The following is a 21,868-nucleotide window of genomic DNA, read 5'->3' as shown; positions in this document are numbered from 1 at the left end:
TATCATGGGGGTTTTCAGCTGCTGAGGAGAATGGGGGATGGAGAGAGCGGAGGAGAGGGAGAGAGGGGAAGGAAAAAAAAAGTTTGAACGTCTGTGTTCTTTTCTTCTCACCGCCTGTGAAGGATGAAAAGCGTCACGCTGTAAAAGATGCTTTTGACTTTTCCGCCTCATTTTTCTTCCCCTCTGTCTCTCTCTCTTTTTTTCCCGTTGTTCAGCAGAGACGCTGGTAGGAACTGCATTTTAATCATGTTTGGCTAATAGAGGGGGGAATGAAAACAAAAAGGAGGGTGAAAGAGGCATGGAGGGGTATTGTCTCGCTATGCAAAATGCACCACATTGTTTGTTTGTTTTTCCTCTCTGTCACACACATACATCAGGTGGATCATCTCTCTCTATCTCTGTTCCCTCCAGATACACATCTCTCTCTTTGTCTTTTGCTTTCTCTCATTCTCCGGCTCGCTCTTTCTCTCACTCTCTCAACTCTTTCCCCTCTTTCTCTAACTCTTGGTCTTTGTTATTTAACCCTTACACCTTCATTTCCCTGGGTTGTAAAAAAAACCTCTTACTGTAATCTATCCACAAGGACCCTAAACCAGGCCCCTGGGAGGACGGTCGACTGCCTGAAAGCCATATCCTCGAGGATATATTGGCTTCCTGGCACTTTGAGTGGATACGAGTGATGGTGGTAAGTGTGTACGTGTGTGGGTCTGACGCTGACTCCTAATGGTGTGTGTCGCTGTCTTCCGGCTTCCTCCTTAGCTCATCGTCTGTCCGGCGGCCTGCCTGCCGTGCCGTCCGGGGGTGGGGGGGTTTCTGTACCTGTCCCTTGTCCTCGTCTCGCTCAAACACGCACACACTGCACGCTCGGCCCTCACCCCCGTCCCGCCCCGCCCCGCCCCGAGGCCCCCGTCTCAGCCTGCTCTCTCAGGTGATGGCGAGAGGAGGGGAGGGAGGAGGAGGTAACGGGGCTCCAGCATGGAAGGCTGCTCCCATCGTTTTGTGTGACTTCCTTGTAGCACTGTAGACTGCTATAGACTGAGGTGATAGCTGTAGAAGGAGGTGTGACGGTGTGTGTTCACTACATTCTCCTTGTGGGACTTGAGGTACCAAAGGGTGACATGGGGAGTGAGGCGAGTGCACTGCTGTTCTGCTACCTGTTTTGCCTATAATCTATACAGTGACAGGGGACATAAGGCATTAAAATCACATCTTCGACCGCGTTGGCATACTTTTTTGCCAAATATAGACTTTTGAGATTTTTTAGGTTTTTATTAAATAGCACTAATTATATTCTTTTCATACATAATGACTGTTTTGTTGATGCTGATTGCCTTATGACCTCTAAATCACAAATAACAAGCACCTAACAAACTATAATTTTCTGATGGGGACTTTGGGAGCTTTGTGTGTGCGATGGGGTGTGTGCGTGTGTGTGTGGGTGGGTGGGTGGGTGGGTGTTGGGGTGATTTGATGTATGCTTTGCCTTAAAACTTGCTACAGCAGCAGCAAAATTATTTCATATTGCGGCAGCAAATCCCAATGCTCATTATGCCTAATGCGGCAATGTCTACTCCACCAACTGTTATTGTTCTGAATCACATACACAAGATCGGCTGAACCAACTGAACTTTTTGACTGATGAACTATGCATCAAAGGACTCAGACTAGCACTCGCTGCTCTGTAGGTGAGGAGTTCTTGTGTGCTCTGAACCAGCCAAAGTAACTCTCTTCCAGACTCTCACCGAGTTGGATGTTGAAGATGGCACACACTCAGCCCTCCCGGTCTCTCATTGGACGGAATCTGGAGCACAACACTTGACAGCGGTGTCGTCTGAATTTGAAAGTCAGACATGTTAGGAGGCAGCCGCCACCTTTTCTTTTAACAAGAGTCATAAATCTGTAATGAGCACAGAGAGGATGCATATTTTATTTACTTTTTTGAAGACGTGATCCCCTCACTTCATAGCGATGCACTCTCGTTCCGTCTTTTTTTTTCTTCCAAAACAAGGTTTAAAACAGTGAATCCTACAGCTGTTTCTATTGCCTGTGTCTCTCTGAACATGAATATGTAATTAAAGGTATGCCGAAGTTAGCAAGATTTTTGCAGAGCTAGGTGATGAATCGGATGTAATTAAGCCCGAACAAGAGTAAGACTGTCATGATTAGTGAAAACATGTCAGCAAGCATGCTGATGTGTCACTGATGATGATTCTCATTTTAATTTTTAATTCATGAAAAATTTATGCAATATAGAGTAGTTCAGAATCTTTATTTATTTAGCAAATAGAACAGAATAGAATAGAAACTCTAGATCCATGGTCCACCTTTCAGAATCAAAAAAAGATTATATACGTATGTTTTTAAAAATGGATCATCTTGCTAAACTAATTATGACATGCTATACTTCATCTGAAGTTAAAAAAAAAACACCCATCTGTGTATCGTCAAAGTTTCCCTTTACCCTCATCTTGGGGCGCAGCCAAAACAAAGTAATACAGAGTGGGAGATTGTACAGTACCAGCTGTTGTAAGGCAGCCCAGGCAGAGAGACAGAGACAGACATACAGACAGACAGACAGACGGGCAGACAGACAGACGGGCAGACGGGGAGACGGGCTAGAGGAAAGCAGCTAAACCAGGCCAACAGAGGACAAGAGTAATGGAGTCCCATTCATCACACTCTGCCAGGCTGGATCCTGGGAAGGACAGGGGAAGGAGAGCGCAGGAGCAGGGGAGCAGAGGTGAGGCAAGGTGGGGGAGAATCGGGCAGGGGGGTGGGAGGTGGGAGGTGGGAGGTGGGAGGGTGGAGGGGGGGTCGGGTGGTGGGTGGCGGGTGGCGGGGTGGGGGTGAGGAAGGGGAAGTGATCGAGCGCTGGAGTTGAGGGGTGGTAGTCATCGATGTGCGTGTGCGGTGGTGGCGTTTGGGGAAGGGGCATTTGTGTGTGTGTGTGTGTGTGTCTCCGACCTTGAGTCTGATGGAGTGGCTGGTGTGGTGGAGGTGATGAGAGGCCCCAGGGGGAGATGGGTAAGGGTGATCAGTGGCAAACAACCTCCTGCCACCCAGACACATTAGAGGCACACACACACACACACACACACACACACACACACACACACACACACACACACACACACACACACATACACTCGTAACACCAGAAACCTTTCTCTTTAGGATGGGAAGCAGAGGTCAAACCGAAAATAAGCCACCTCCACCTCCTTTGATTCCCCCTCTCCCTCTCTCTCTCTCTCCTTATCTCTCTCTCTCTCTCCCTCCATCTCTCTCCTTTACATATGTGTATATTTATCCTCGCTATGGGACCAGGCTGGGTGAAGAGACTAATTAGTACTAGAGAGCATTGTGTCTGCCTGGTCCACCTTCAGCTGACAGTCTTAACTGGAGTTTGACTTTGGCTTTGTCAGAGCAACCCTTAGAGCGCACACTGCTTCTCAAAGACGCGTGTTTGCGCCTACTGTACACACACGTACACACACACACACGTACCCCCCTCCCATTCAACCGTTAGGGCCTGTGGGAGTGGAACGCCCCTTCACATCTTAGCGTGGCCTTTGTGTGTGTGTGAGCTGCTTGATGAGGGCCAGGAGGACGTGCAGAGCATCTCAACGCCCTGGTTAAACAGATATTTATGTGTTTATGATAAAAAGAGAGGGAGGGAAATAGAGATGTATTCCCCACATTCGCCCGTGGATTAGTTGTTGTATGGGATAAATTATTTATTAAAACCGCAGCTTAAAAAAAAAAAAAAAACGGAACATCTGCCTCTTTCATGTGGCGCTGGCGAGGTGCCAGGTTGCATGGTGGTATCTGAGGCTGGTCGGAGGGCCTTTGTCTTGTCTTGTTGTCATTCCCTGACAGAAGAGAGACACTCTTCTAGGGCAGTGGCTCTCCAACTTTTTTTTATTTTTTTTTTCCCTAGGGGCCCCTCTAGCTCCCAAGGGGTAAAATCTGTGCCTCCTCACTCCCCAGCGGCGGTGGGACTATGTGAAATGGGCACTATTCAAACACACAGTTTTTATTTTAAGGCCAGTAATTGGTTTGCAAAAAAAACGCTGTTGTAGGAGAAGGGCCTGTTTCATGGTCAGCATCAAAGATAAAAAGTGCTTTATAAATGTAAAAAATTTAATCTTTACCAGTTGTTTGGATTATTATTGTCTTAAATAGTTTCCTTTAAAACATGACAATCTGAGATAATTTCATCATTATTTAGCATCAAGATAATGTTGCTTAGTTCAAGATTCTTGAAATAAGTTGATTTATACTGGAAACAAATGAAAGCATCTCACCCCACTGGCCCATGCTTTCACTCAATAAAAATACGATTTTAGTACTGGACAAATTTACTTTTAAATGAACATTAAGTATAAAGATCAAGAGACCCTTTAGAGTTATGGATTATGGCAGTTTTGTAAACCAATGCCTAAATTCATCAAAATTTGGCTAAATTTGACTGATTCATTGAATGGTATGAGCATGATGAACAAAAACACAAGAATGCACAATATGACCTGTTAACTGTTTGGATATCCTTGGAAGAAATAAGATACTTTTCAACATCAAATAAGACTGTCTGGAGCATTTTGCAATAGAAGTATTCATGCTTGTTTCATATATTAGAAATAAGATGTTGAATTTTAGTCATCTGAACATTTTACTGTTTTGAATTTTAATTCATAAAGGGTTTATATTACTTACTTTCTACTCTGCAGTATAATGGCAATTTACTTAGCATATCACTCATCATCCCAACTCATCTATAGAATTAAATAAAGTAATACTAGATCTACTACTCACAGCTGTATCTGTGAACAAGCCTCTTCATATACAAGTGGATAGTGTTTATAGACTTTATCAATTACTAAATTATGATTTTTACATTTAAAACCTAGCATAGGCAAATGTAATGTTTTGTGGGTAAAAAACACTACAATTTTTGTTTTCTCATCCCCATATTTAGCTTAGTAGAAGAGAAAACAACAAATCTAGTTTTAAGCTGTAGATACTAATTGTATGCGCTATTTGTTATTCTGTCATTCCTAATTCCTACATGGGCTTTGGAAATTGAATTGGTGTCACCCCTAAAGCGTTCCCCAGCTTGACTCAACTTTACAATGTTTTTTTTTTTTTTCAGGGGTGGAAATGGAAGGATGCTGGCTCTATCTGCGGTTACAAAATCAACAAGAACACTTTCAGATGCCCTCTGGGAGCCACATATTAGCATCCTGTCACGTTTTATATGACATTTCAATTTTTACTGTGCTGCCAGAGAGAGAGAGGGGAAAAAGAAAAACAGACAAAGAAAAACAGGTGCAATTTTAGCACACAGCAATGAGCAGCAGCCACTTGTGGTTCAGACTCATTTTGTGGTGTGATGGGATATATGCTGCGACATTATAGCTGTTAGGTTTATCATTTTTATGGTGTAACCCAGCAGGGAGAACAATGTGATCGGAGGTTAAAACAGTCTCAAATGGCTCTCTCTATTTCCACCCAGTAGATATAGGACAGATATTTGAGTCCATAGTAATAGGCTAAGTCCTCAGTGACCTCTCTCTTGTTTAGCTCTAGGCCTTGGGTCAGTGAAGAACAAACTGTCTTTGCAAAGTTTACAACTGCTCACTTTGCACTTTTGCATATACTCTGCTATGATGCTATCTCTGTGAAAGAGAAATGGGAGCAGAGTCGAGAGTACGGAGACATTGTGCATCTTTCCTTTGTTAAATATTTAATAATGTGTTTAAAAGAGTTTACCGCATTTGTTTACCACAATTTACCACCAAGTGCAATGTGGTTAGCCTGACTTGGCTGTTTCTGTGTGTGTGTGTGTGTGGTGTGTGTGTGTGTGTGTGTGTGTGTGTGTGTGTGTGTACCAGGGTTCTCTCTGGTGTCACTGAAGGTTGTTTCTCCTTAACACATGCAAACAGCTCACATCACTGTAACGAGCCTTCCCTCCTCTGTCTCCCCTGATGGGAGCACTCCCATGGCGCAGCCTGCTCCACATATTCATACACAGGTTGGCTCAGCGGTAAACTGATGAGCGCATGGCTGACATGTCGTATCACACACACATACACACACGTACAAACAATGATGCAAACTCCGGACATAAACACAAAAGATGCAACAAAAGACACAAGCTCACTAAATATTACTGCAACCAAACTGATGAGAGTTAATTGATGTCAGGAAGTTTCTCCCTCACATAGAAACCTTTCATTCACCGGATACACAGATTGTCCCTAATACAGAGTGGTGCGTTGTTCCTCTGACTTCATCTTTAACTCACATACTATTGGGCCGTATGCCACAGATTGGAAAACAAATCATATAGGGGAGGTAAAGAGAGAGACAGGCAGACAGAAAGACAGACAGGTAAAGAAAGAGACGAAAAGAGAACAAGAATAAGAACGAGAGAGATGTGTGCGAAGGCCTCAAGGTGCCTTGGTATTTATGTTAGATACAGTAAACTGTGATACACTCTGAAACATACATTCAGGAGACCCAAATAGTGATGAATTTTGCACCAGCAATGTACTGTTGGTCATGAACATTGTAAAAATATGTTTTGACAAAATCAATTTTGCTATCAAACCACAAATCAGGCTGTAAAACTATACAGTATTTACTGTTTTGATATTTCCTTATATATTCTGCTTTCATTTAATGTCACATTTGCAATCATTTCTAGTACGCATTCAGTTTAAATTGGTTGAGGACACAAAATGGCACTACTAGAAGTAGTATTAGATCTGTAGGATTCATCTCAGAATCAGATTCAGAATCAGAATTTATTTCCCAAGTACAAAAGGTGTGCAGGAAATTCTCTTGGTGCTGTTGGCACAGAGACATAACGACAATTCACATAGTGACATATGTACAGTACATAGAGGCAGGCATGGTATAGGGACAACAGGACCGTACATTTAGGACAAGGGAATGTGTTTTCAGGACATACAATAGACAGTAAACTATACATATCAATAGATACATTTAGCATTCTCTTAGATTAAATCCTACTGAAAGAATGTTCTCTATCATCCTACCTTGCTGACAATTCAGAGACTGACAGGAGCATTGCTATAACACACCACCATTTCCCATTAAAAGCAGGCTTAGGCATTAGGCAGGCTTATTACCGCATCTGTCTGATTGAGTCAAGCCATGATGCATCATCTGTCAGAACATTGTTGTCAGAGGTGCTGGGATTTGTAGCATACTTTTAGCATTAACGTGGCTGCAACTGTAGCCAACGCAGAGCAGAGGTCTCATAGATTTCATTTTATTAGCCTTGCCTTCAGGTCTCCAAACAAACCCACTTAGTCTCCCTGACAGACACTGGAAGACAGACAGAAATACAGGCCCTAAGTCTCCTGTAAAGACCCCGTACTCCTCCTGAGTGTGGCGGGAAGCGGGTCAGGACTGGAACACCATGTTCTCATCACATATCACATGTGAACTCTTGGTTGCCACACACACACACACACACACACACACCACACAAAGAATCGTAAAAAGTATCAACAGTGAACTGTGTGGATTTAGAATATAATGAAAACGTGAGAGTCCTTGATTTAACCTATTATGCAAGTGATGTATCCACTCTTGAGGCTGTGTAAGTGTAAGCTCACCTCCACTGGTTCAAATATTTCCCCATTTTCTCCCCAGATACAGTTGAATATCAAAGTCAAGCTCTGCTCCCAGAAATATAACAGTATATATAAAGACTATATACTGTGTGTCTGTTGTATGCTGCTCTTTCTAAACGTTTGAGGGGATTTTAACAAGCCTCGTTTGACCTTGACAGTGATCTGTGAACGCCCCTGTCACTCTCGTCAGCATCCTGCACATCAGCTCCCTGCCTATCAGCGGTGACATTACAGGCGAAGACAAACTTGCTCAGAGAGTCAAGGTCACCGGGGGAAGACAGTAAAGAAAGCAAATGCTTTTAGAAGTTATGGGCCCTCATCCTCTAATCTGTGACGGGATATAAAATAGTTTTCAGAGCCACACAGCAAGACCAGGTGTTCAGATCAACCTTATCTAATAGCTGTAGGGTGTGTGTGTATGTGTGCGTGTGTGTTTGTGTGTATATTAGGTTCCATTATAAGAACAGGTTGCCTGGCTCCATATGTGCGCAGTGTGCGGGGGAGCTGGGAAAACAAGGCTCTCCGTGGCCCTCCGTGTTATTGCTACCTCCCGCCTCCCTCAGCCTTGTTTGAAGACAGGAAATAGGAGTCAGACCGCAGTCCGAGGGGCATGTGGCAATGGTTTATACTCTGATGACCTCTGACCTATCCTCTCCACCCCCGCCCGCTCTCTCACACCACTCCCCTGGCCCTCAAACAGCCTCCCCCGAGTCCGAGCCTGAGCCCGAAAATAAAAACGGCCTGACCCGGCCCGGCCCGGCTCGGCTCGGCCTAACCCAGCCCAGCACAATAGACCCTGCACCCCGAGATTTGTTTGAGTGAGCAATGAAAAACAGATGGACTCGGAGGAAAGGGCCGAGGAGAGGAGGAGAGAGGGAGGAAGAAAGAAAGGGAGTCTTGTAAAATATTTGCGAAGAAAAATAACCCAGGGACGCTGTCTAATTATATCTATTTGTCTTGTGTGGTTTTTCTGGGGAGGCCATGTGGTCTCCCTGCCTGCTCCATGGTTCATTTTTCACATTATCTGATCCTGGACGGAGAGCAGAAAGAGGAGGGCGGGCGGGGGGGCTGGATTGGGGCAGTGGAGGGGTGCTTTTGGGCTCAATGGGGGGGCTTTGGTGGGATGGGGGGGCTGGCTCCTAGGAGGGAATTGTGGTAAAGGCCTCTGGGGTCCGGGGGGTTTTGTGTCTATGACTGCTCCACTGTCCTCTTTGGGTTTAATGATAGGGATTACTCACAAGTTTCTCTTCTATACTCTAACAATGTCCATCCATCTTCATCAATAACACAGATATTGCTGTACATGCTGTCTTTCTAAAAAAAAAAAAAAAAGGTACATAATAACTCATTGGGTGGCCAGCCGAGGTTATGCCATCAGCTCTTGATTTTGCTTAAGCCTTTAGTTTAGTTTAACTTCTTCTTATAATAAATGCCCTTTCCTTTGCCAGCTTGTTAAATATCCCCTGCTATTGTTATACTGCAAACTGCCCAACCATGACTGTACCACTGGACTCTCTTGTCGCTGACTTCTACTGGTAACAGATAGCCCTCCTTGTTAATGCCCCCTGTTCTCTTCCAAGCATGCCCACCAACCACATCCAGCCTCAACCAGTCTGCGTGTTTATGTCCTCACGCACCCAACCACTCTCTATCACTCTCTGTCACCTCATTCTGTCTAGATCTGTCCTGTCCCTGCCTGTCAGTCAGTCAGCAGGCAGCTCGTTGACTGTTGCATGACTTCTTAACTTCTTCACTTTGTTTCAATAAGAGGGGATTGTAGATTCGAGATTGCCTGCCTAGTTTGCGGTCTCTTTCCCCCCGCTCACAATATTCTCAAGTTCTCAACCATCAAAAGTTGAAAAGGAAGAGCTCTTCATGGTGGGTGACGGCGTTAATAAGGATGATAATGATGTCACTGCTGGTGACATCATCACAGTGTGCCAGCCAGCAGAACAAAAGAGGGCTCTGCCCGGTCTTCCTAGCTCTCTTGGCAGCAACAGAGAGAGAGAAAGAGCGCCCAAAGATTGATGTATCCATTCGGCTTTCAGTTTAATTCTGCCTCTCTATTCACATATTCAAATTTTCCTGTGTGCGCTTTGTAAGGAGGAAAACATTTTGATTTGTTCTGCCGACTTTATATCTCTATTACTGCCTGGAATGAAAGCACTCCGTCAGTTCAAGCAGGATATCCGGTGATTTGGCTCCCCTCTTCAAGTCTTTGACGCTATTTAAAATGTATTGTTTTCACAAAGATGCCTGTGCCCAGCCTCTGTCTTCTCTCTCCTCTCTCTCTCTCTCTCTCCTCTCTCCTCCCTTCTCTCTCTCTCTCTCTCTCTCTCTCTCTCTCCCCCTCTTTTTCTCCCTCACCCTCGCTTTCTTTCACTCTTGCGACTCTCTATCTGTCCTCTCGCAGGACTCGGAGAGAAAGGGCTTCATGAACAAGCTGTACGCCATTCAGGACGTGTGCATCAGCGTGCAGAATGCGCTGGATGAAGTGGCCTCCTATGGCGAGAGGATAAAGAAGTGAGTCGTAAGCCCGCTCCTCGGCACCCGGCCCGCTCTGCTCTCCTCTGCTCTGCTCTCCTCTGCTCTGCTCGTCCCAGTGTTGTTCCGCGGTGCCAGGTTGCCCCGCTTCCCCTTGCCAGCCCAAGTCTAACTCAGTGCTGCTCTTAGGAAACGCTGCCAGCGTGACACCCAGCGCCGAGAGACAGACAAACAGGCCGTCTGTCTGTCTATCCGTCACATCTCACTTAGCCCCGCATGACCCCCAGTTAGCTGAAACACACACAGAACCATGAGTTTGCACCCGTATACACTACCAGTCAAAAGTTTGGACACACCTGATTGAATGTACTATGTTTTTCATTATCTTAAAGTCATTTTGATCTAAAGGCTTCTGCTTAAATGCTTGAAATTTGTTTCTCAGACAAATATAAATAGTGAAGTTGTGGAAAAAATAAAGAAATCTTTACTATTAATCTAAAATGTGGAAAAGTGAGAAAAATGAGGTGTGTCCAAACTTTTGACTGTTAGTGTACATATGCACCTTCACACTCATTCCCTCAGATCCATACAAGGCACAGGGAAGGCAGAGAATTTCATTTGGATTGAAAATTGGAATGAAAAAAAAAAAGTGTGCCTGGCTACAGGTTGTTTTTTCAGGCACAGTTGAAAGCATTTTAAATTAAATTGAAGTGCATGTGAAGTTGGAAATATTTTTTTTTTTCTGAGAAGTTGAGGACATTTTACTGATTAGATACTGTGTATTGCATTGATTCAGTCCATTTTTACCCTGCAATGCTGACCTGTAATGCTTTAGGTGAGGTTACTTTGATTTCCATTTCCTTCTGCACAGTTCCAGTCAGTGTAATGAATTTGTAACCAGGCTATTGCAGGGCGGTCCAGATCAGCTTGTTTTGGTTCAGAAGTATTAAAATGCCCTTAGTGACTCCTATCTCTCTCTTTCCCAGCAAGTTCGGCTGGACTGAGCTTTGTTGTGCCTCCTAATTTTTACAGTCCTGTTTTCCTCTGTTTCCAGCACATTTAACTGGACTGTGCCTTTCCTAAGTTGGCTTGCCATTGTGGCTCTCGGTGTGGCCACCGTCATCATCTACTTCATCCCTCTGCGATACATCGTACTAGCCTGGGGTGAGCTGCAGTGGTATAGAGCCGTGGAGTTGCATATTTACTGATAGTACAGATGTTTTTATCATTCTCATACAGTACATGAAATTATTATTATTAAAAAAACATTTTCCTCCAAAAAATCTCTAAGTAAACTTCTGGCAGAATAATTATTTCTTGTTGACATTTTACTGATTGGGCATTGAACATTGCTTTCTGCTTTTCTGTATTGTGAGAAAAAGCATAGAAATAGTAATAACATGTTTTTCCTGTCAGTCAGAGTTGAATGTGCAGTACACTCTCATGGACTGAGAAAGACAAAAAAATCTTGTCCACAATGGTTCCAATGGTACCTTGAAGGTCTATGAGAGCCCTTTGATGATATACAGTAGTGTATATTCACTGAACACTACACTGTGTTCAACAGAATCAGAAAGAGAGAGCGCAGCATCCATGAAGGCTATAACACAACATATAGTATGTGCTGATGAGCTTTCCCTCCTTCCCTCCCATCTCTTTCTTATCTGCCCCCACCCTCTCTCTCTCTCTCTCTCTCTCTCTCTCTCTCTCTCTCTCTCTCTCTCTCTCTCTCCCTGTAAAGGGGTGAATAAATTCACCAAGAAGCTGCGAGACCCGTACACCATCGATAACAACGAGCTGCTAGACTTCCTGTCCCGAGTGCCCTCAGACGTACAAGTGGTGGGTGAACTTTCCACTTTTGTCTTTCTCTCTTCCTTTTCATCCTTTATACTCCATGTTTGTCAGTCTCTGACGTGGGCAAGGGCTAGGGCTCCTTCTGTTATCCCTTCTCTCTCTTGCTCTTTCTCACTTTTCTGTCTCTTTCCTCTTCTCAGCCTCTGGCTCGGTTCATTCACGTCACTGTTATACTGTTTACGTACAATATACTGACTTTCCATTGTTATGCCATGGAGACGTTTAATCTAATTGTTTCAAAATCCTTTCTATGTTTTCCTATTAATAGCTTCCTGATCTAATTCAATTTCCACATACAATACTGGAGCTAGGTAATAAGATAACAAGGTTAAGTGAGTTTAGTGCCCAGCATATAACTAGGCTGATTGACTCCATACACACACGCACTCACACACACACACACACACACACACACACACACACACACACGCACACACACAGACACACACACAGACACACAGACACACAGACACACACACACACACACACACACCATTAGCTGTTGTTTTCCAGCTATGCTAGTAATTAGAACAGAGTGTAAACCAACAGTTAACCAGCCTCATGCGGTTTTGCTTCTACATTAACCGTGAGATCGGATTAACTCTGCAGCTGAAGAGTGAGGACGCTTTGTTAGGGTAAAATATAGGTGTGTAGGGGTGCTGATGTGTGCCTGTGTGTGTGTCTGTGTGTGTCTGTGTGTGTGTGTATGTTAACTCTCTTAACATGCTGCGCTGCCTAGGACAAGGTGCTGTTTAAACTGCAATTAAGCGGCAGCTTGTGAAAGTCGTTGTGTTATCCGGCACTGATGGTGTCCGCTGTGGCCGTTAAGCCCCGCTGTGCTGAGTTCAACACACACACATGCACACACATACACGCATGCAGACCAAGGCTGAACTAGCTGGGGCCTCTGATCCAACCAATCCCCTGCCACATCAGCGCCGACACACTTCCTCTTTGATCGCTTGTTGCCCGCGACCTCTTTCATCTTTACAGGGTCATAATCCTTGCTCCCCTCCCCGCCCCTGCCAACCCCCCTCCGCATGCTCTCCCCCTCTCCGCCCCCGTGCGGTTTTACAGTTTCATAGTTTTCTGGGGCCTGCTACAGTGATAGGCACTAAGCAGGTAGCCGTCGGCCCAAATGAGCCCAAGCTGTCCCCTCTGGTGAAGTGCAGCCACCTTACACACCTGGAGCCTGAAGGGCCGGAGAAGTGGAGGGGCCCAGGCCCGGCAGGTACGAGGCCTTTACAAGGCCCCTAATGAGGGCCTGCTGGCTGGGGAAGGGGGGGTCAGACAGGCTGGTCTGGTCTGGTGCTCCTGGTGCTGGAGCTGTGCCTACTGTATAAGTAATACTGTAACTGCTACTGTAACTGTTATTGCTGCAGCTGCTGGAATGGTAATTGTTGCCAGGTTTCAGTGACAGTTTGGAGGCTTATGGAGTAATGAGGGTGAAAGACCAATGGAGAGGGGTAAGAGGAGATTTTAGGGTAGGAAAGACAGATGGGGTGGAAACAGAGAGAGAGGGAGGAAGGAAGGAGGAAAAGAGGTATGGATGGAGCTGATTGCTGAATGGGGTTGATTGGTTTGATTGTTTAGGACGAGGGAGTCTCATCTGTATAAAATAAGATCTCATATCAACTGACACTGTTAGGAAGTGTGAGGTAGAGAACTGGGAGGCTATTCCAATTTGATGAAAAATCTGAGTTTAGCAGATTGAAGCAGAGATTTGTAAGAAAAGGAGAAGATAGATTTAAATCATTCTTACCAAAGCATACAAACAGAGATGAAGGAGGTAAAATTGTAAGTCACCTCTCATCCAACCGGTAAAGAACTAAGACCTGTGCTGATCACTTTCTCACTGTATGTAAAGGTTAGTTTGCAGGGAAGAAACCCCGCTGTGAGGACGCCGGCTAAAAACGGACCAGAACGTTCTGCTCTGCGGTGCGTCCCGCCGCTGCCTCCGGTGGTGGTTCACCTCATTGCCTGGCCCCGCCTTTCTGGGTCACAGTGGCCCGTGGGGACCAGGCCCAGGAGGCTCTGGGATGTTACAGAGAGGTGCTGGGGTCCAAATGGAGCGTCCCCTCACGGGCACGTGTCCGTGGCACCCACTGGCATTGGTTCAGGGGCCCACTATGCCTGACACCGTGGATGACTAATGAAGTGCTATTTCAGGGCCCCGGTGTGACCTAACACATACACACACACACACACATAGACACACATCTTCTCCCAGCAGTAGTGTGTGTGAGGTGGGTTGGGGCCAGTTCAGTGTTCCGCATCATTTGGAGGTGCTTCAGTGTAGCCAGAACTGATGAGGTTCTAATGACTTTATATACAAAGGGCAGCCACACTGGGCCATAGTCCATCATACTGTATATGGCTGCATAGCACTTCAGCGTCACTGTGGAACAGCTTTTGTACTCTCATAGTTTTGCTCATCCTCCATCTCTCCCCATAAAGTACATATACACTATGGCCACCTGAAATCCTATAGAGAGGGTGTCTCCGAATCATGTCCGTCTCCTCAGCCCTCATCAGTGGTAAACTAAGCACAAACTACATGGGCCGTGTGTGTGTGTGTGTGTGTTAAACCAAGCTCTCCAAATCACTGACACCGGGCCCCTAACAGCACTGTCAAACCTCCTTTAAGGACCAAATCCCTACTGGTATATGGGTACGGCAACAGGCAGAGAAAACTCACACTTACACCACAGAGTTCCTTTTTTACCAGCTGATCAGTTTACTTAAGTCGTTATGTCCCCCCGTGAGCTGTAATGTTAAAGGCTGTCCTCAGTGTGTGTGTGTGTGTGTGTGTGTGTGTGCAGGGGTGCATGTGTATGTGAGAGAGAGTGGCTCTCCCCCTCTAGGTAGCTGTATCCTGTATCTGGCTGGGATCTTACGCCGGGGTAAGCTATCTTTACGGTCATTACGGGGGAATCCTTCATGTCCTCTTAAACGAGGCCAAACCGAGCACGGTTAGAGTGCTAAGTATTCCCTACCTGGCGTTTGGGACGTGTCGGCGCACTAGCATGTTTTACGACGCCATTAGCCATGTGAGCTAGGGAGTGCATAAGTAGGGCCAAGGCAATTAGCATGCCAAGTGGTCCTTTATGATCGGCGTAAAGTAGCAGGATCAACCCCCCCAGTACAAAAATAGACATGAATTCCAATTTAGCTCCTAATGGACATTGGGGCGTTGGGGGTAATATTTTTAGGCAACAGTCATGCTGAAGATGACCCTGATTGGACGCACAGGGGTCAAAAGGTCAAAGGCAGGATAGTTAGAGGTTGAATCATTGCCAGACACCATCATTCACCATCCACCGTCTCTGAGCCAGAGGTCTCTCTCTCCCTCCCTTTGTCCTTCCCTCCCTCTCTCGCTTTTGTGACAAATTTAAACATTTCACTGCAAGTGGCCAATTAGTCACTATTCAGTAGGTGCAGCACCGCAGCAACTAACAGGCAAAACTTTCCTCACTTTGTGTGTGTGTGTGTGTGTGTGTGTGTGTCTTTTTTTTCTTCTGCTCACCAGCTTATGTCACCTTGACATGCTTTTTCTCTCCCAACAATAGACGTTAGTGCTGAATCCTCCGATCTTTGGGTGTCTGAACTGTACACAATTGTTTTTCTCTGAGAGCATTTAATAACCCTTATGCTAGGTTAGGCGTCACAGGAGATGAAACCAGCTCTGAGTTTCCCCGCTCTGTGGAAATGGCTAGAAACAGAATAGGATAGTATCATTAAAATGTTGCTCCTTTGCCTTCTTTCTTGACTTGATTTATTTACTTGCCTATTTGCCTTTTTTGCTCACCGTCATCCACCTTGGTCTCGCCTCGTCTGTCTGCCCACCTCGGCATCATCAAAACACTGTCAAAGGTTTCAGTGGGAGAGGGAGAGAGAGAGATAGGGAGAGAATGAGAGACAGAGAGAGAGAGACAGAGAGAGAGCTGGGTCTCGGGACGCTTTGTGTATAACACCGTTAAACGAAGCACTCGCTGGTACACGGCGCCCCTTCAGCAGAGCGCACTTCAAAGCCTGTTTTGCAGTTGTACTGTCAACATTTGGGAGAGGAGAGGAGAGGAGCGAGGGTGGAGCAGCCTTTGAGCGGCGCTGGGTCTTTACCCACTGCCTCTCCTGTCGATGTTCCCTTTGAGCTCCCTACTCTCGCTACCAAATTGCTTATAAGCTCGCCGCGTTACCGCACTTTTTACTCTCGCCCTATTCCGCTTTCTTTTATTTTGTTAACGTCCCACTTTCTCCTCGCTGCCTCTCTTTTTTGACGTTAACTAGCTCTTGTTGTTTGCATCTGCTGGGTGCCTGTGTGTGCCTGTGTGTGTGTGTGTGCTATTAGGCGAGGTGAGCGGGGCGCCAAGGGTATAGCGCCAGGCAGGCCTGTCACCCGTAAAGGTGGAATTGAACTCGTGACGTGCGAGCCCCGTGTCTCTTGGCTGGCAGCTCTTCACAGCGAATCTCTCATTTGATTGAGATATTGTTGTTTCTTCTTCCTTTCTTTTTTTTCCTGTCCCCTTCCCTTCTCTTCATGAGAAAGGAAAACCTACTTTCTCCTGACATGAAAACTTTTCTTTGTTCGTATGCACAGATTTTTGTTTGGATAGGAATGTCAACATGCAGAATTAAATTGCTGTCTTCCTCCTTTTTTTTTTTTCGCTGTTGTAGGCGTTTGGCCGTATAATGGGACCACTAACAGCCAGTGATCCCATACGATACCTGTCCCACTTTGGGATGCGAGGTGGCTTGTTTCAAGCTTGTAGCAAACGATGAGTGAGAGGGAGTTATACATGGAGAAAAGAACATTTCCAACATTAGGGTAACAGTTGGTGGATTGTTTGCGGATGTAATGGCAATCATTTGATGTTAACAGATATGTATTCTTGTAACTACACCATGTGCAGATGTGCTGTTAGTCACTCTGTCATTCATGACTGAATTAAACCATTCATCCATTCATTCACTTGTTCATCCATCGGACGCACCGCTGTCAGTGATCGCAATCTATGTGGGCACTCCGCCAGGACTGTCATGGTCCCCTAAGCACACATAATGAAACTACCCACACACACACGCACACGCACACACACACACACACACACACACACAGATGGGGCCATATAAACCCGTCTCTCTCTCTCCCCTGGGTCTTTGCTCCGTTGTCTGCTTTAGTTGGCTGGGCTATAAAAGGATCCACACCCACATGAGAACAGTATCTGTCATCGCCCGACTGTCCGCAGCTCTCCCTCTGTCTCACCCCGGTCTCTTCTTCTCTCTCTTTGTTTTCTCTCCTTATTTCCTATGTTAGTTTGTCACCGTCCACTCCCTCTGTCTCTCACTGTCTCTTTCTGTGTTCCTCCTCTGGTCTGTCTGTCTTTCTGTTTCTTTTTTCCATCCCTCCTTCCTCTCACTTCCCTTATCCCTTCCTCCCTTGTTTTCTCTACATGGATTATTTTCTCATCACCAGAATCATCCAGACCATCTCTCTCTCTATTTCTCTCTCTCTCTCTGTCTCTGTTTCTTCCTCTGTCCTCCTCTCTCTCTATCCAACATTCACCGTGAACCAGTCTTTATTTGTACAGGTGTTTAGTCAGATGTTAGCTTGCCTTGCGGGGCCGGGGGCTGCGGACAGCGAGGAGTATCGGGGGCCTGAATCAGTGCAGTCTGGCTGCCTAGTGAGGCGAGGAGAGGAACACATGCTAGCCTAACCACTCTCTAAGCACCTTTATGGGACATTGGTGACCACCGCTGTGAGAGAGGAACTGTGTGTGTGTGTGTGGATTGGTATGGGATTTTAATGACATGGGGTTGGAGCGGTGTCTGCGTGGGGTGGGAGACGTGGGTTGTGTGTGTGTACATTCCCTTTGCAAGTGCTCATACCTGTGTGTGTATGCATGTATCTTCATTGGGTTTGCATGTCAGATGTAGAGGCAGAGGATACTGGAGCCCTTCAGTGAAGCGACAGTGGTAACCAGTAGAAGATGGATGATAAAAGGCTGCTCCCAGCCAGCGTTGAGACGTGCTGCTGTTCCCGTCCGCAGCAGCTACAGACCCACCCTGAGACAGAACAGAGAGACTGTATTGACGTCAGTTTGTTGTCTGCCTGGAGAATCAGAGCGGGTGTCAGTCAGTCAGACAGACAGAGTAGCCTACAGTACGTCAGCCTAGGAGGGATCCCACAGACGATACTGGCTCTTTGGTGCTGTGACTGTTAAGTCTCTGTTGTTTTTTTTATTATTATTCTGATTCAGTGGCTAGTGCTTGTCAGTGTCTTGAAACTGTCTAGGCTAGCGACTATGTGTGTGTGTGTGTGTGTGTTTGTGTGCGTGCGGGCGTGCGTGCGGGCGTGCGTGCGTGCGTGTGTGTGCATCTGAAAGTGCGAGACTATGCTAGAGTGACAGTCTATGGTTTTTGAGGCTCAGCCACTGTGATGTACTTGTGTATGAGTGTCCATCACTGAAGAGCGGTGTCTTTCTAGGCTCTGTTCACCATCTTTGTTTGCAAAGCATCACATCAAATAGGAAACTGTTCCCTGCGGGAAAAAAATAGGTCACACTTTATTTGGACAGTCCACTGCTGATACCTGATAACTTACTATCAAATGGCTATAACTCACTCAAAAAGTCTACTGAGTTTCAGGTGATATAATAGTGTTAAAATTAGCCTATAGATATTCATCTTCTGGGTTAGGGTTAAGATTAAAAATGGGGTCAGTGTTCGGGTTACAAAGTATATAGAGATTCAGCAAATTTAAAAAATTTAGTGAATTTACTGCACATCTACTTTTTGTCAACTGGTAGTTGAGTATTGACATTGGACTATCCAAATAATGGGTTATCCAAAAATAATATGCAAAACAATGGGCTAAGAAAGGGCAAAGAATACAAAAGGTCTTTGTAGCTCAACAGGTAGAGCAAGGCACTCAGACTGCCGGGGGTTAGGGGCTTAATTCCCATGAGGGCCACTAAAAATGTGTGCACACATGGTGCTGTATGGTGTTTTGGATTAAAGTTTCACTGAGGTGTTTCGTACCGGTGTGATTTCTCTTTAAGCAGTAGTTAAAAAAAACAAAACAGGAAATATTGATCAGGCTACGAATTAATGCTAGGTTCTAAAGGCTGACAGGTATCTCTACCTCTCTGGAAGGAGGACCAGGGTGTCATGAAGTCAGCTTCAGTCTTATCTGGTATCCATTGATTATAGACCTCTCTGGCCAGCAGAGGTTATGGATGCTCAGATGTAGGTCTACCTGTACAGAAACCCAGGCTCAGATGTGTGTTTCTCCCAGAGAGGCAGATGTATCAAGTGACCTGCCTCCTTTTTCTAATAGCCCCCTTTGTTCTACATAAACTGAGGATTAATCATTCAGGATGAGAGTGGTTTCCGTTCATCCAAAAGGAATTTGTCCCTAATTAGATGGTCGCTCCTCATAACCCCCAGACAGTTCCTGCACAGTACAGTAACCAAGCTAACAAACACAGTCAGTGTGTGATCAGTAGTATCTTTGATGCTGGAATAACTAGCGGCCAAGCACAGGTTTTGGTTTTGAAAGGGTTAAGCTGCGTTTTCTACCTTCTGTCTCCTTCCCATCTCTCTGCCCTTTCTCTCCTCACCACCTCGCCATGCCGAGATGACTCTGTAGTCTCTCCAAGCTTTCCCATGAGCCCTTGCCCTGTTCTCTGTTTGTTTGTGTGATCCCTTCCCTTAGGCCACTGTTCCACAGCTGTGGAAGTGTGTGTATGTGTGTGTGTGCAAGTGTGTGTGTGTGAGCACGGGTGTATTTGGAGCTTTGAAAACAAGTGTGCATGTATTGTATTTTATGTGTGTGTGTGTGTGCGTGTGTGTACATGCGTTTGCGTGTGTCTATGCGTGTGTGTATGTGTGTCTGCACGTGTGTGTGTATGTTGTAATCAGTGTGTAATCCCTTCCCCGAGGCCACTGTTCCACACAGTTGGACACAGAGAGCCTCTGGAGGGTTTCTGTGCTATTCCAGCATCCTTTTGCTCTCTCCACCTGACCGGGTGGTGTGTGTGCGTGTGTGTGCCTGTGTGTGTGTGTGTGTGTGTTTTAACAGGTGCAGTACCGAGAGCTGAAACTGGATCCCAATCCCAGTCCAAATAAAAGGAAGAAAAACAACCCCGGGTAGATGACTGCGTCCGCCCACTGACTCCTCTCTTCTCCACTTTTCTTCTCTTCGTCTATTACTGGACACCGAGGAGCAGAGGAAGACGGGCCTGGACCAGCACAGCTCCCCCTCCTCTTTTTTTTTTATTTGTCTGTTTTTTTTCTCTCTTCTCTCTCTCTAAATCCTTTTCTGTCTTCAATTATACATGATGTACAGTTCAGATTCCTGAAGTGTAATTTTGTAAAAAAAAAAAAGGAAAAAGAGAGAAGAGTATGAGAAATATCTTGAATTATTCTTATCGTTGTTATGCTTTTGATTGATTTTCATGTCGAGTGGGAAGGATGGATGGAAGGCTTGACCTTTTTCTCAGCCATGTGAACGACTCTTCTCTCCATCACTCTGACAGCTCGCAGGACTCTCCTGTCCGTTTGCTTGCCACAAGTGTCACACAAAGAGTAAAACAATGAGTTTTAGCATTTCTACTGACCGTTCCAAAATGACATATCGAGTGCATCCATGTTTGTCGAAATACGAGCCTTATACTAACATTCTGCAATATCGTGCTGCAATAGAATACAAGCTTTTTTTTCTACTATTCTAGTCATTCAATGGTTTTGGCAATATGTTTATATTTTCAAATTGTTTTTATACTGAAGTATCTATCCCCCCCTCCCACTTGGATGTGGTAATGATGTTATGTTCACTGGCAGCCGTTTGGATCGTTTCCACTCCGACTCGGCCAGCCAAGTTGATTAGCAATTAGCTTGTTAGCCTCCAGATATGTCCTGCTACTAAACACAAAACTGGAGCGAATGATTGAAAAGCCTTTGGTGGTATCCGTGCTTTTAGCGCAATGGCCAGATTTGCTTTTCTAGTATTGTTTGGTAATCAGTTCGAAGTGTATTTGAATCCAAAAAATCAAACTTTGGACAATGGTGTCAGTTTAGATCACAGTATCTTCCAGAGTCTCTTTATGCTTCCCAAAAATAGATTGGGATTACATAATCATCATCAGATAATAATCATCAGAGGGAAAAAAAGGACAACATTGTACGAGCATGAGACAGCTGGCGTTGTGCCACTGAACCCGCATCACTACTAAATGCCCAGATAATTGTACTGTAGCATTGTTTTAGCCCTTAAACACATGTCAAAATCCCCAGTCAGTCAGTTGGTCAGTCAGTCAGACAGTCAGACAGACAGACAGACAGACAGACAGGCACCCACCTCCTCTCCCTCTCTATCAACAGAGGGGCAGCAGACTGGGCTTGCTGCTGCGGCGCTAATATAGATGTCACCCGGTCTATGCAGAGAGTGTCGCCAGGCAGGCAGGCCTTTAGGCAGGCACAGCCCTAATCTTGTTTGAAAGGCTGGTCTCCTCTCCTCTCATCTCCCCATGTGTTTGCCTCGGTGGGCACACGCGCAAGCATCCATGCACACAAGCGTACACACACACACACACACACACACACATGCACACACGCATGCACACACGCGCATAAAAGAAGGCATACTCTCATGTGAATGCACATGCTCTCTAGGAGATCCCGCACACACATACCCAGTTGCTCACAGAGGAAAACATAACATCCACTTGTGCATGCACACTCTTTCGCTCTCAGGCACACACACACACACACACACACACACACACACACACACAAACACACACACGCTCTGTGTGATGCTGTGCCCCAGGCTGGCCGCCCTCTCCATCTGCCCCACCTCCTGTGCC

The 21,868-nt window shown here is 45.7% G+C and overlaps 1 protein-coding gene across 1 annotated transcript in view; it reads left to right on the top strand.

Moving 5' to 3' along the window:
• The window catches only part of LOC139648289 (multiple C2 and transmembrane domain-containing protein 1-like), a gene marked incomplete at its 5' end in the record, with an annotated part of 53,769 nt that extends 33,549 nt beyond the window's left edge, over positions 1–20,220 (top strand). The window contains 5 exons of the mRNA XM_071524360.1: positions 584–685; positions 10,078–10,187; positions 11,203–11,312; positions 11,890–11,987; positions 20,083–20,220. Coding sequence (XP_071380461.1) covers positions 584–685; positions 10,078–10,187; positions 11,203–11,312; positions 11,890–11,987; positions 20,083–20,154 — 492 coding nt within the window. The remainder of the gene's footprint in view (positions 1–583; positions 686–10,077; positions 10,188–11,202; positions 11,313–11,889; positions 11,988–20,082) is intronic.
• Between the last annotated feature and the right edge of the window lie 1,648 nt (positions 20,221–21,868).

Source organism: Centroberyx affinis, unplaced genomic scaffold, assembly GCF_046629955.1.
Source record: "Centroberyx affinis isolate AG114_WGS23_722 - 3 ecotype Tasmania unplaced genomic scaffold, CSIRO-AGI_Caff_v1 ptg001188l_1, whole genome shotgun sequence".
In the NCBI taxonomy this organism is placed as follows: Eukaryota; Metazoa; Chordata; class Actinopteri; order Beryciformes; family Berycidae; genus Centroberyx; species Centroberyx affinis.
The sequence above is the reverse complement of the archived record's forward strand: the minus strand, read 5'-3'. Positions and strand labels throughout refer to the sequence as shown.